The 13,783-nt window shown below is 38.3% G+C and overlaps 1 protein-coding gene across 4 annotated transcripts in view; it reads right to left on the bottom strand.

The window, feature by feature from the left end:
* Positions 1-13,783, bottom strand: part of LOC126416643 (sister chromatid cohesion protein DCC1) — a 108,490-nt gene that overhangs the window by 17,580 nt on the left and 77,127 nt on the right. For all 4 annotated transcript variants that reach the window (XM_050084432.1, XM_050084436.1, XM_050084435.1 and 1 more), the window contains one exon: positions 2,453-2,653. In XM_050084432.1, the coding sequence (XP_049940389.1) occupies positions 2,453-2,653 (201 nt within the window). The remainder of the gene's footprint in view (positions 1-2,452; positions 2,654-13,783) is intronic.

Genomic DNA, 13,783 nt, shown 5'->3' on the forward strand with positions numbered 1-13,783 from the left:
TGAAAACAAAGGAATGACAATGAAAAAGGAAATTCAAGTGGGTTGTATACTGCATAAAGTCAAGTAAAATAGAGAAATCAATTCAAATCAAGGTACTTTACTCACTTTCAAGAAAATTTTCTTCACAAGTATGTATATAGATTCACAAGCACACTACATCTTTGCAGTTAAAAATTCCAAATCTCTGCGACTTCTTCTAGGAAGCATAACATCGGTCAGTCCCTCGTGAGGTGAAATTGCTTTCCTCATACACGTAGTCTGCTGTATTATTGTAGCAGTTATGTGCTTCAATAAATAATTTTGTGGTTTTACATACACATTCTCCTATAATTTTACCAATCTTTGGGTTTGCCATGTAGTTTGTGAATTAAATGAATGTGGGAAACCTGCCGTCACTTAAGAAGTCAGTGTCTTGATCATTCAGATTGTTGTTTCTGCCACGGGCACTTTGTTTGCAATTTTTTCCCGTGGGAAGTTGCAAATACTGGCCGCAGAGGAACTTCCATTACAATTCTAGTCCTACATTGGGTCTATGAGGTGTGATTAAAGTAATGGGATTTTTTGTTTTCTTAAAGAATCTTTATTTAATCAACTTTGTCCCCTTCAAAGTAATCCCCCTCACATATAATACATTTATGCCAGCACTTTTTCCAATCTTTGAAGCTCTTCCGGAACTCACTTTTCACTGTGGTGTTCAACTCCTTCAGCAATTCTGTCTTTATTTCATAAATGGTGGCAAAATGACATCCTTTCATGGTTTCCTTCAGCCTCAGGAATAGAAAGAAGTTGCAGAGGCCCATGTCCAGTGAGTACAGTGGTTGAGGCAACATAATGGTTTTGTTTTTGCCAATAAATCATGAACAAGCATTAGATATGAGTGGCAGCATAGTCGTGATGCAATTTCCAGAAGTGATTTTATCACAATTCTGGTTCTTTTCTTCAAATTGCTTTATGCAAATAGTGCACAACTTCCACGTAGTATTCCATACTGACCGTACAATCACAAGTCATGAATGCACAATGCACTATCCCATTGCAATCGAAGACAACAGTGAGCAGAACCTTCATAAATGATCGAACTCATAAATTTTTCTTGGTTTTGGCTCTTCAGGCAGTTTCCACTGGAACAATTGGGCTTTGGTTTTCACATCATACCCGTAATTCCTCAGTAATGTCTACGTGATGTCGTTTCTGGTCAAAAGTCAACATTTCGGAACAAATTTTGCTGCTACATGTTCCCTGCAAAAAGAAGAAGAAGAAGAAGAAGGGGGAGGAGGAGGAGGAGGAGGAAGAGGAGGAGGAGGAGGAAGAGGAGGAGGAGGAGGAGGAATTCCTTGGCATGATCCAAAGGATATGTCAACATCATCAGCAACCTCTCTGATGGTGACTCGGTGATTTTACAGACCCAATTTCTTTACTTCTTTCACATTTCCATCAATAATTGATGTGCTAGGGCTTCCAGGACAGTCATTATTATCATGAATGTCTTCTCAACCCTCTTTGAAACATTTATTTATACCACATGCCAATGCTGTCTCACTCATAGTTGATTTGCCAAAAAACCACTGCCAGCATTTCAAATGCAGTGCTGCACTTTGTTCCATTTTGAAGCAATATTTAACACACATTCTTTGAGCCATCTTTTTTTAAAGTAAATATTCACCAAGCATTCTAAAACACATATAACCTTCTTGACTGTCAACAAGAAATTTAATATTCGAACCAGCTGACAATGCAAACATACACCAGGAGCATGTGTACCAAGACAAAAAGTTTCAAAAATTAGATGTACAAAGCCCATTAAATTAAAAAATTCCTGTTACTTTTTGATCACACCCTGTAAAATATCCACTGCGAGAGTACAGCCATTTTATGCTATGAGTTCTTTCATACACCAATAGATGGTAGGCCAGCAATACATTGAAAGTGTACCTTGTGCATGTAGGAGATGTCCAACAATTTATTTTATGCATAGATAAATCTTAATGTGTATCGGACTTACTATGGTGATGGTCGCTTGGCAGATCAGTCCACAAACACAGTTGCCAAAAAGTATTCCCAAGTTTCAGGAGAAATCTAAAATAAAGACTGTAACAATTTTGTTGAAAGCTTACTTCCTAAATCCAATACTGTAATAGTAGCAAATGGAAGCAAAATACACTAATATTTAAATCATCATAATTTTCAGAATGAACAGCACTGGAGATTTAGAGTATTTGGCTACAAAATGTAAGATAAAATTTTTGAGGAACAAAACTCTCAGAGAGCAAGTGTGTGCTAATACCTGTATTCTTGGCAAATTAAAACCACATCACATCAGAACTCTTTGCCACACCCTTGCCAATGCTTTAGCAATGAGTTCTTGTTATAAATAGTTATCATAGAAAACTTGCATGTCATCACTAATAACACAGTAAGAGCAATTTTGTGATTTCAAATGTCCAGTACTCACCAGCACTGTCCATTTTTCCAGTGGGCTCTGCATACCATTCGAAACACTGGCTTAATATTTCAGGTGGAACTAATTCACTCAAACTCTCCAATGTCTCATATTTGCTTACACTATCCAGTGGCCAAGAGTTGTGCTCAACAAGATTTAATATCTGGGTCACAATTCGAAAATGGTAGTCATGTTCCAAAATACGCCAGAAACCTAGAAAAAAAAAAAGAGAAAATAAAATAAATTGTCAGACACTGCCACTTTTTTCTCTGCCAATCGTGACTGAATGCAATCCATAATTTGTGGTTAGACAGCTAAGAATCAAAATGTATTGGAATTTGGACATTTTTCCAAAAAGCATATTCCAGGGAACAATTTTATAACCCTCTTAAGAAAATTTTACACAGACACTATCATAGTCTCACCATACTGCTCACAGGGCACTTGAAAATTATCTGCAAACTGTTACATTTAAAGAAGAAATATTTTCGTAAAAGAATCTCCTTCTAAGACTTTACTCATCTCATTGTAAAAGACTGTCTTACCACTTTCTGCACAACAATCAATAACAATTAAATCTTCATTAATTAATGCCTAATGTCATTAACAAAAAATTCACACTGTAACAAGTTACAAAATTAACCACCACGATGAACAGATTTGTGTTAAAACATCACTTATTGTTGGCCAAACTGCCTCTGCTGCAATTTTTTGGCAAAATGCGTTCCCAAAATTTTACAATCCCTTTAATTTCTAAAAATTTCATTAACATAATGAACAGCAAGTTTTCGACAAAGCAGATTTCAACCTGTGTGAAACAGTCACCAATGTAGTGAATCTGAGACTCAGGTATGTAGTAACAACCAATGTTCGGTCAGTGTTAGAAATCTGGTGACTAGCCACCAAACATCACTCAGATATCTCAGCTATATGTCTCGCACTGCTGGGTATAGTCCTGCTTCATAAATTTCCACTTGTTACAGTCTTAAAGCATGAACATACATGTGCTCCTGCATGTTTTCTAATGGCATTTACCCACTTTCCACCAGGAAGTTGTCATGGTCTTTTCTTATCTCTAAGAATCCAGCAAAGAATTTCCTTGGTCCACCTATCCCTCATTTTTTTAAATTAATTACAACAGTCTAGAAAAATCTAGGATGGTATGTAACAATATTATGAAAAGGAAAGTTGCTACTCACCACAAAGCAGAGATGCTGAATCGTAGATAGGCACGACACAAAGACTGTCACAAATAAAGCTTTCAGCCTGTAAGCCCCCCCCCCCCCCCCCCCCACTCTATCTGCGACTCAGCATCTCCATTATATGGTGAGTAGCAACTTGCCTTTTCATAAAATTATTATAACAGTCTAGATCACACTCAGCTGCGAATACAAAAAAATAAGCAGTCGCGGACAGCCGGTGGGGAGCAGGCGATGGCGTGATGAACCATCCCTGTTTCTTCTTCTCTTACTATGAAATCTATTCATCAAGAATCAGCAACATTAATGGACATGGGTCCCTTTGAAGTAAAATATTCCAGAGGTAAACTAGGTTCCCATTCGGATCTCCAGGCGGAACCTACTTCGAAGAGATTCAGGCCGAAAGGAACTTTCAGGTTGGGAACATGGAACGTTTAAAGTTTGAACAGGCCAGGAACGTTCCAGACATTATTAGACAAATTAGATAGATACGATTTAGACATTACAGCTATTCAAGAAACTCGGTGTCAGGAGGAGGGTAGCATAAAGAGGGGTAACTATACATTTTTCTATGGAGGTGCGGAAGCCCACAGTTTCGGAACAGGTTTCGCAGTACTGAGAAAAGTGCTTCACGCAATCAGAGATACAAGGTTCATTAGTGACCGACTATCAGTTATAGTGTTGTCCGGCAGGTGGAATAGACTAGTAGTAATTAATGTACATGCACCAACTGAGGACAATGAAGAGGTTGTTAAAGATGGCTTTTATGAAGAACTAGATCAACGTTGGGATGAGTTCTCCTCCTATGATACAAAATTAATCATAGGTGATTTTAATGCGAAGATAGGGAAGGAGGAAGCATTCCGGCCTACAATTGGGAAAGAAAGTTTGCATAACATTTTGAATGATAATGAAACTAGGGTGGTTAATTTTGCTGTTTCAAAAGACATGATTGTTGAGAGCACATATTTCAAAAGGAAGGACATTCATAAAGCAACTTGGGTCTCTCCGGATGGACACAACCGAAACCAAATTGATCATGTTCTTGTAGATCGGAGATGGCACCCTAGTATAGAAAATGTTAGGACTTTCAGGGGAGCAGACTGCGATTCTGATCATTTTCTTGTAGTTGCCAAAGTTCACCAATGGCTATCTACAGCAACATCAAGGTGTCACAATGCAGAGCTTGTTAGGTTCGACACTGACAAGCTAAATGATGAAAAGAAGGTACATGATAGAAATTTCAAATAGGTTTGATGCTCTCAGGACACATGAAGATCAAGATGAGGATGTAAATAAACAGTAGATCACTGTAAGGAATAATATCAAAGAGGCAGCGAAGGTCACAATAGGTACAATTAAGAAGAACAGGAGGAAACTGTGGTTTGATGAGGAATGCAAGAAATTGGTACAGGAAAGGAGAAAAGCGCGATTACATTGGGATGGAATGGGAGACAGAAAACAAGAGGAGTTCTTGAACTTGAGAAGGGAAGTTGGTTGTAGGTTACGGGCAAAGAAGAGGGATTGTTCAAATAATCAAATTACAAAAATGGAAACAAACAGTAAAACAAAAAACATTAGGGAACTTTACCTAGACATAAATGGGTATAGGAAGGGCTTCAGGGCTAGGACAAATGCACTACGAGGGGATGCTGGGGGAATGCTGACAGACCCCAGTGCTACATTAAGTAAATGGAGGGTGCCTTTTGAGCATCTATTAAATGTACACCAGGAAGCAGGAAATGAGCAGGCATACGAAATACATACAGCAGAACCCCAGATACCTGAGCCAACGTTTAAAGGAAGTACGAGATGCAATCAACAAATTGAAAAACCATAAAGCACCAGGATCAGATTGCATAACTGCAGAATTAGTTAAAAATGGGGGACAGAAATTGGTGGAGGTAGTTCACAAAGTGATAACTAAAGTATGGAACTCAGAGATGATACCTGAAGAGTGGCAGGAGTCGATTCTGATCCCAATTTTTAAGAAGGGCGACAAAATGAATTGTACTAATTATAGAGGAATATCGCTATTACCAGTATGTTCCAAAATTTTCTCAAATATTCTGATAAGCAGGTTTACACCATATGCAGATGAAATTGTGGGGGATTACCAAGCCGGATTTCGGAGGAACAGATCAACTATAGACCAAATATTCACCCTGCGTCAAATTTTGGAAAAGAAATTGGAATACAATAAACCAGTTCATAATCTTTTCATAGATTTTACAAAAACATATGACTCAGTATTGCCATCAAAATTGTACAGAATTCTTTTGGAACTGGGAATACCAAAGAAGTATGTTAGATTTATAGAAGCGAGTTTGAAAAACACAAAAGGTAGAGTATGTGTGGGAAAATTGGAGTCAGAAGAATTTGTAATAAAGAATGGACTTAAGCAGGGAGATGCCCTGTCTCTGCTACTTTTTAATATAGTCCTAGAATATATTATATGAATGGCAGCAGATAATTCAGAGGGTGTGGAGTTACATGGAAATATTAAGATATTAGGGTATGCAGATGATCTAAACATCATTAGTGATAGGAAAGTATCTGTAACAGCAAATGCGAATGCGTTAATCAAGGCTAGTGAAGATGTAGGTCTAAGGATAAGTGAAGACAAAACTAAATACCTGGTTACTACTGGAATGCCAACAGCAGTAGATCAGGAAATCTTAAGAGTTGGAGACATGCAGTTTGAAAAAGTGAACACGTTTAAATATCTAGGCGTGGAAATCACTTCGAGAAATGAGATTGAATCCGAACTGAAGAAGAGATTACGGGCGGGAAATGCGTGCTACTTCTCACTGAATAGATTACTTTCATCACGGATATTGTCTAGGAATTTAAAGATTACAATATACAAAACTATTATTCTACCAGTTATGCTGTATGGGTGAGAGACTTGGTCTCTCACTGTGCAAAATGAAAAGCCATTTCGAGTTTTTGAAAACAAAATTTTGAGGAAAATTTTTGGAGCAAAAAGGGATGACATTAGCGGAGAGTGGCGAAAACTGAATAACGAAGAGCTTCACGAACTCTATTCAAGCCCTGACATAATCAGTATTATTAAATCACGTAGGCTGCGATGGGCGGGTCACATAGCTCGAATGGATGAGGGCAGGGCAGCGCGCAGAGTACTTGTAGGGCACCTAGAGGAAAAACGTCCTGTGGGGAGACCGAGGCGTAGATGGGAGGACAATGTGAAGGCTGATTTAAGGAACCTAGGTATTGAAGGTGAATGGAAGGAAATAGCCCAAGACAGGGACCGGTGGCGAAAATACATTGCTGCGGTAATGGACTCTCGAGTCCGGTATGACCAGTGAGTAAGTAAGAAAGATCGCACTCACTGTGTTACGAGTCTCTACCATCTCCATCTCATTTTCATCACAACCACACTTACTTCTTGTACTCCAATCAGTTCCTTGGTCCATTTGTTGGCTTTTCTGTCTCTCCTAATAATTTCCGCCATGCTGTGGGTGGAGACATTTAAAGAAATGGTGAAACATTACACTGTTTTTGTTATTTTGTGATGCCAACTTTATCCTCACTATTTGTTCCCTTGAGTTCTCATTAGTCAGTTCTCACTTGCACCACACAACAAGATAACCTAAAATATTATTAATATTACCTGTAATTTTCAGTCTGTAGTTGACATTTCACCTCCACCTACTGAAGAATATGATGCTAAATACTTTTCTGTTTTCATTAATAATATGAAGTGATACGTTTTTGGGTAAAAATTACTCTCCTTTCAGTAGATAATTTACAGATCATTCTACTAAACTGATTTGTACTGATAAATAATATTTCCACATTGAAAGCACCTGGCATGTTTTGGTTTTGGAGCCTACTTTAGCTCCAGATTTCACCATTAATAACCTTATTAACTACCAGTTAGTTCAGTGTTTTTTTTTTTTCTACTCGCTCTAAAGAGAAAAGTTCTAGTAACATTCCACTCGTCACATGGTGTTCCACACAGGTGGTACAAAAAATGATAAAGGTAACTACAAAAATCAGAAAAGCACTTATATAAAGTTACTTTAAGTATCATGTAGTTATTACACAAAAGGTCAATTACAAAAACCTTGAAAAACCGATAATACTGTGCCTTTCATGACAATTTAAAACTGTAGGTAAATGAGTCATACGACCTCACTATCATGAATTCACACAGCAGAAACTAGCTGCATCAGAGTGTACGTATTCCATTTCACACTTCTTCACCTGTGTGTGGGTCATCCACAATTCCTTCACAACTGCTGCACTGGCCAGGAACCAAAGAATGCTCTTGGGTGCCAATGGTGTACGGAACAGCTGTCCTTTATCACAGAAATAATCATTCTATTAGAGATTAAGAAAAGTCTCTAGCATAATCCAAAATTTATCATGGCTTTCCCAATTTGGGCACTAAAAACTAATCCATTTTTTCCTCTATAGTGGAGGGTGGTTGTTCAGTGAAGCTGGTACAAATTCCACCCTCTAGTAGCAATCTTTCACCTCCAAACCGGCCTGTTCAAAACACCTTGTATCTCAGGATAATATGGTTACAAAGTTAAAATTTGGTTGAGCTTCGTTAATGTATTTACTATGGTGCCAAAACTTCCAGATTCTAGGTAAATTTAAATGGACTGCCAATTTACAATGTTTTCTAGTTTTACTGCAAAAAAAATTACATTTTTCTTAACACTTTTGAAAATAAGGATACCTTAAGGTGACCTGATGGGCAATGTTTTTTTACACTTTATGACATTTATCATACACCTTCATGTTAGTAGCTGCTGTATCCAGCGCACTTCAAAATTATGAAAAAGTTTAATTACTCAGAAATTACTAACTGGTTTGAGCTAGAACTAAGGATTCTTTACTTTTAAATTAACCTGGACAGAATGAGACATTTTTATATATGTAATAAAACACTTGATTTTGTGATGGGCTATTGTGGTCACTACCCAATACTGCTGCTTGCTGAGCAATCCTCAGACTTTTAATTAATGAATCTCACATTATACACCCATGTCTCAGTGCCATATGTCAATACTGGTAAGACACACCGATTGCTAATGTTTCTTTTCATATATATCAGAAGCTTAGTTTTGAAAACTGTCTACTTTACCAATCACACTTTCTAACATATTTACTTTTTTATTTCTTTACATGTCCATGAAATCACTGTCTTTTCTAACTCCTCTAAACTAAAATCCATCAACTGGCTCTGTGACTTCACTGTTAAACTGTGCTATTATATGTTTGATACATTGGTTATGTAGTAAGTTTGCCTTACGATAATAAATTTTCAGATCTTTGAAGTTGCTCTATTGAGTTCTCCCATTTTGTCATTGACATTTATCTGCTTTAGAGGCCAACAAAACAAGCCATCCACAAAATTAAGGTAGGGTAGTTCAGATATGTTTCATTACTATGTATATCTGCTTCATTTTTCCAGTTTGAGGACTTGCAAGTTTCCTTAACATCTGATTATGACAGATTTCGTAATATGGAATCATCTTGCGTTACATCTCTTTCAAACATTATATGCTTGACAAATACCATTCAATATGCAATACAATCTACAAAAGCAATGGTGACATTCAATTTACACTCAGCTTCTTCACATAAAATTTTATGTGCATTCTGCTTGGCAGTCATACAATTAACAGCTACAACTTACACATGACCAGTTGACATTTTCCATTGCAACACAATGAATTTTCCCTAACTCTCTCTTTCATAACACTCTCTTCTGAGTAAATTTAAATGGGTTTGAACTGATGTTAAAGGACAGATTAATGTATTTATAAATAGTCTTCCCTGTGGTGGCAAGCATATGTACACTCTTAAAACCAAAATACTTCATCAAACTATATGCCTTCTTTGGAAACTACTTATATCAGATAGGAACCCCACTCACAATGGGAATATGAGGGTGGTTTAAAAAATTCTCTGAGCGGAATAGAAAAAAAGTACTTACATCAATGAAACTTTTTTTATTTTTTAATGTAGCCTCTTTGTGGATTAATGCACTTGGTCCAACAATGTTTGAATGCCGTGGTACCGTCTTGAAAATGAGTTTCCTCCAAGTCTGCAAAATAGTTGTTGACTCCGGCTATCAATTCTTCGTTTGAAGTGAATCTTCGTCGACCAAGCAAAATTTTCAGTTTTGGGAAGAGATGGAAGTCTGACGGAGCCATATCAGGTGAATAAGGTAGGTGTGGCAACTATTCATACCTTAGTTCATGTAATTTTGCCATAGCGATGGCACATGTGTGTGGGGGCGCACTGTCTTGATGAAACATGACTTTCTTCCTTGCTAAACCTGGCCTTTTTTCGCGTATCTTTTGTTGCAATTTGTCAAAGAGGTTAGCATAGTATTCTCGAGTAACTGCTTGCCTAGTGTGGAGATAATCTACAAACAGAATCCCCTTCACTTCCCAGAACACTGATGCCATGACCTTTCCTGCCGAAGGAATTGTCTTTGCTTTCTTTGGTGGTGGAGAATCAGCATGTTCCCCCCGCTTTGACTGTTGTTTTGTTTCTGGGGTGTAGTAGTGCACCCAAGGTTCATCTGTAGTCACAAACTGGCGCAAAAAATTTTGTTCGTTTCTCCTAAAACGGGCCAAACATTGTCCCAATATGTCCATTCTCATGCGCTTTTGATTGAGCATCAATAGTCATGGCACCCGTCTGCAGATAATTTTTTCACTTCTCATTCTTGAGTTAAAATGTGACACACCCTTTCAGATGACACCTGGCAAGCGTGAGCAGTTTCATGCACTTTCAATTGGGGATCCTGCATGACCATTTCATGCACTTTTGCAATGATTTCTGGAGCAGTGACACGTCTTGGCCAACCACTGCACAGATCATCATCTAAGCTCTCCCGACGAAATTTAAATTCATTTGTCCACTTGGCAAAAGTTGAATATGAAGGAGCAGAGTCCCCCAGTGTATTCTGGAAATCAGCATGAATGTCCTTTGCTTTCATACTTTTCTTTACAAAGTACTTAATCACAGCTCAAATCTCTATTTTTTTCCATCTTCGCAAATCATTCTGTGGGAACAGCAACAGAGCCACGTCACCACCACAGCTCTCTTCCAAGAGCACTGATGTGGCACATGTTTACAGGCAACAGTCCAATGAATATCATGTGAACAACTCGTTGCGCTAGTGCTGACCTCTCATGGTGATTCTACGAACTTTTCAAACCACCCTCGTATATTGGATTTAACGGCAACAAATAGATGTGTCCTCTTTGAGGATACATTAAAACTGGTACCAGTGATGATAACATGGTTGTGCAATAATGATTATCAAAGTACAAACGACAACTGAAACAAGCAGAAAGATATACGTGTTCAGTACACTAGATCAAAAATCAGTAATGTCATGTCTCAATGAGGAACTTGAAACTTTCAGCACAGGTCAGGAGCATGTAGAGGAACTCTGGCTCAAGTTTAAAAGAATTGTTGAACACGCACTGGATAGATATGTACCCAATAGAACAGTTCATAATGGGAGGGAACCTCCATGGTATAAGTCACTGTAAAGAAACAGAGATTACTGCGTAATAGATGTAAAACAAAGTTTACAGCTCTCGACAGGGAGATGCTAAATGAAACACGTTTGACTGTCAAGAGAGCAATGCGTGATGCCTTCAATGACTACCCGAGCAGAAAATTGTCAGATGACATTTTCACAAAATCCAAAGAAATTCTGGTCATATGTCAGTGGACACCAAAGTTAGGCTATCAGTGGCACCAAAGTTAGTCTCCAGTTCCTAGTGAATGAGACAGGAACTGAAATTGAGGGTACCGAAACAAAAGCTGAAATGCCTAACACTGTTTTCAAATGTTCCTTTACAAAGGACAACACAGGAGAATTGCCCCAACTTAATCCTCTTAACATCGAAAAGATGAGTGAAATAAGTATTAGTGTCAGTGGTGCTGAGAAACAGCTGAGATTTTTAAAACTGAACAAAGCTCAAAGCCCCAATGGAGTCTGTCAGATTCTATACTGAATTTGAGGACGAGTTAGCCCCTCTATTCATTATAATCTATCTTAGATTCTTCAAACAAAAAACCATGCCCAGTTCTTGGAAAAAGGCACAGGTCACATTTGTCTACACCAAGGGTTGTAGAAGTGATCCACAAAACAACTGTCCAATATCCTTGACATTGATTTGTTGTAGAATCTTAGCATATACCATGAGCTCAAACATAATGAGATATCTTGAACAGAAGGACCTGACCAACATGGTTTTCGAAAAGATCGATCATGTGAAACCCAACTCGCACGTTTCTCACATGGCATACTGAAAGCTTTGGATCAAGGCAATTAGGTAGATGCAGTGTTTCTTAATTCCGAAAAGAATTTGACTCAGTACCACACCTATGTTCATTGTCAAAAGTACGATCATATAGAGTATCCAATGAAACTTGTGACTGGATTGAGGAGTTTTTGGTAAGGAGGACACAGTAAGTTTTCTTGGATGGAGGGTCAACGTCAGATGTAGAAGTAACTTTGGTGTGCCCCAGGGAAGTGTGTTGGTTCAAAAATTGTTCAAATGGCTCTGAGCACTATGGGACTTACCATCTATGGTCATCAGTCCCCTAGAACTTAGAACTACTTAAACCTAACTAACCTAAGGACATCACACAACACCCAGTCATCACGAGGCAGAGAAAATCCCTGACCCCGCCAGGAATCGAACCCGGGGAAGTGTGTTGGGGCCCTTGCTGTTCATGTTGTATATTAATGACCTTGCAGACAATATCGATAATAAAATCAGGCTTTTTAAAGATGATGCAGTTATCTATAATGAAGTTCTATCTGAGAGAAGCTGCATAAATATTCAATCAGATCTTGATAAGATTTCAACTTGGTGCAGGGATTGGTAACTTGCTCTAAATGTTCAGAACTGTAAAACTGTGAACTTCACAAAATGAAAAAATGTAGTATGCTATGACTATAATATCAGTGAGTCATTGTTTGAATCAACCAACTCATACAAATACCTGGGTGTAATACTCTGTAGGAATATGAAATGAAATGATCACGTAAGTTCAGTCGTGGGTAAAGCAGGTGGTAGACTTTGGGTTATTGGTAGAATACTGGGGAAGTGCAGTCAGTCTACAAAAGAGATTGCTTACAAAACACTCTTGAGACCCATCCTAGAATATTGCTCAAGTACGTGGGACCCATACCAGATACGACTAACAGGGGATATTGAACATACACAGAGAAGGGCAGCACAAATGGTCACAGGTTTTTTTAATCCATTGGAGAGTGTCACAGAGATACTGAAGGAACTGAAATGGCAGACTCTTGAAGAGAGATGTAAACTATCCTGAGAAAGCCTATTAACAAAGTTTCGAGAACCAGCTTTAAATGATATACTACACAGTGATCATGAGTATAAGATTAGAATAATTATTACTGCACACACAGAGGAATTCAAACAATCATTCTTCCTACACTCCATACATGAATGGATTAAGAAGAAGCCCTTAACAACTGATACGATGGGACATACCCTCTGCCATGCATCTCAGGGTGGTTTGCAGAGTGCGAATGTAGATGAAGATATTTTTTGATGTACAGCATCCATTTTTTGGACACTTCATAGACATCTTATGGGATTCAAAAGCATTGGAGAAGATAGTGAAGTTAATTACACAAGGAATATATTCAAACAGCTCTGGTCCTTTGAGTCATGCTGTAGAACATGTTCAGAAACTGTCTACTATGTGTTCTCAAGGTGAACAGATGTAAGCTCATTATGCAGTCAGTCAGTTTAGTGGTGGTCATGTTGTTGTTGTGGTCTTCAGTCCTGAGACTGGTTTGATGCAGCTCTCCATGCTACTCTATCCTGTGCAAGCTGCTTCATCTCCCAGTGCCTACTGCAACCTACATCCTTCTGAATCTGCTTAGTGTATTCATCTCTTGGTCTCCCTCTACGATTTTTACCCGCCACGCTGCCCTCCAGTACTAAATTTGTGATCCCTTGATGCCTCAGAACATGTCCAACCAACTGATCCCTTCTTCTTTTCAAGTTGTGACACAAATTTCTCTTATCCCCAATTCTATTCAATACCTCCTCATTAGTTATGTGATCTACCCATCTAATCTTCAGCATTCTTC

The sequence above is a fragment of the Schistocerca serialis genome, chromosome 8 (assembly GCF_023864345.2).
Source record: "Schistocerca serialis cubense isolate TAMUIC-IGC-003099 chromosome 8, iqSchSeri2.2, whole genome shotgun sequence".
In the NCBI taxonomy this organism is placed as follows: domain Eukaryota; kingdom Metazoa; phylum Arthropoda; class Insecta; order Orthoptera; family Acrididae; genus Schistocerca; species Schistocerca serialis.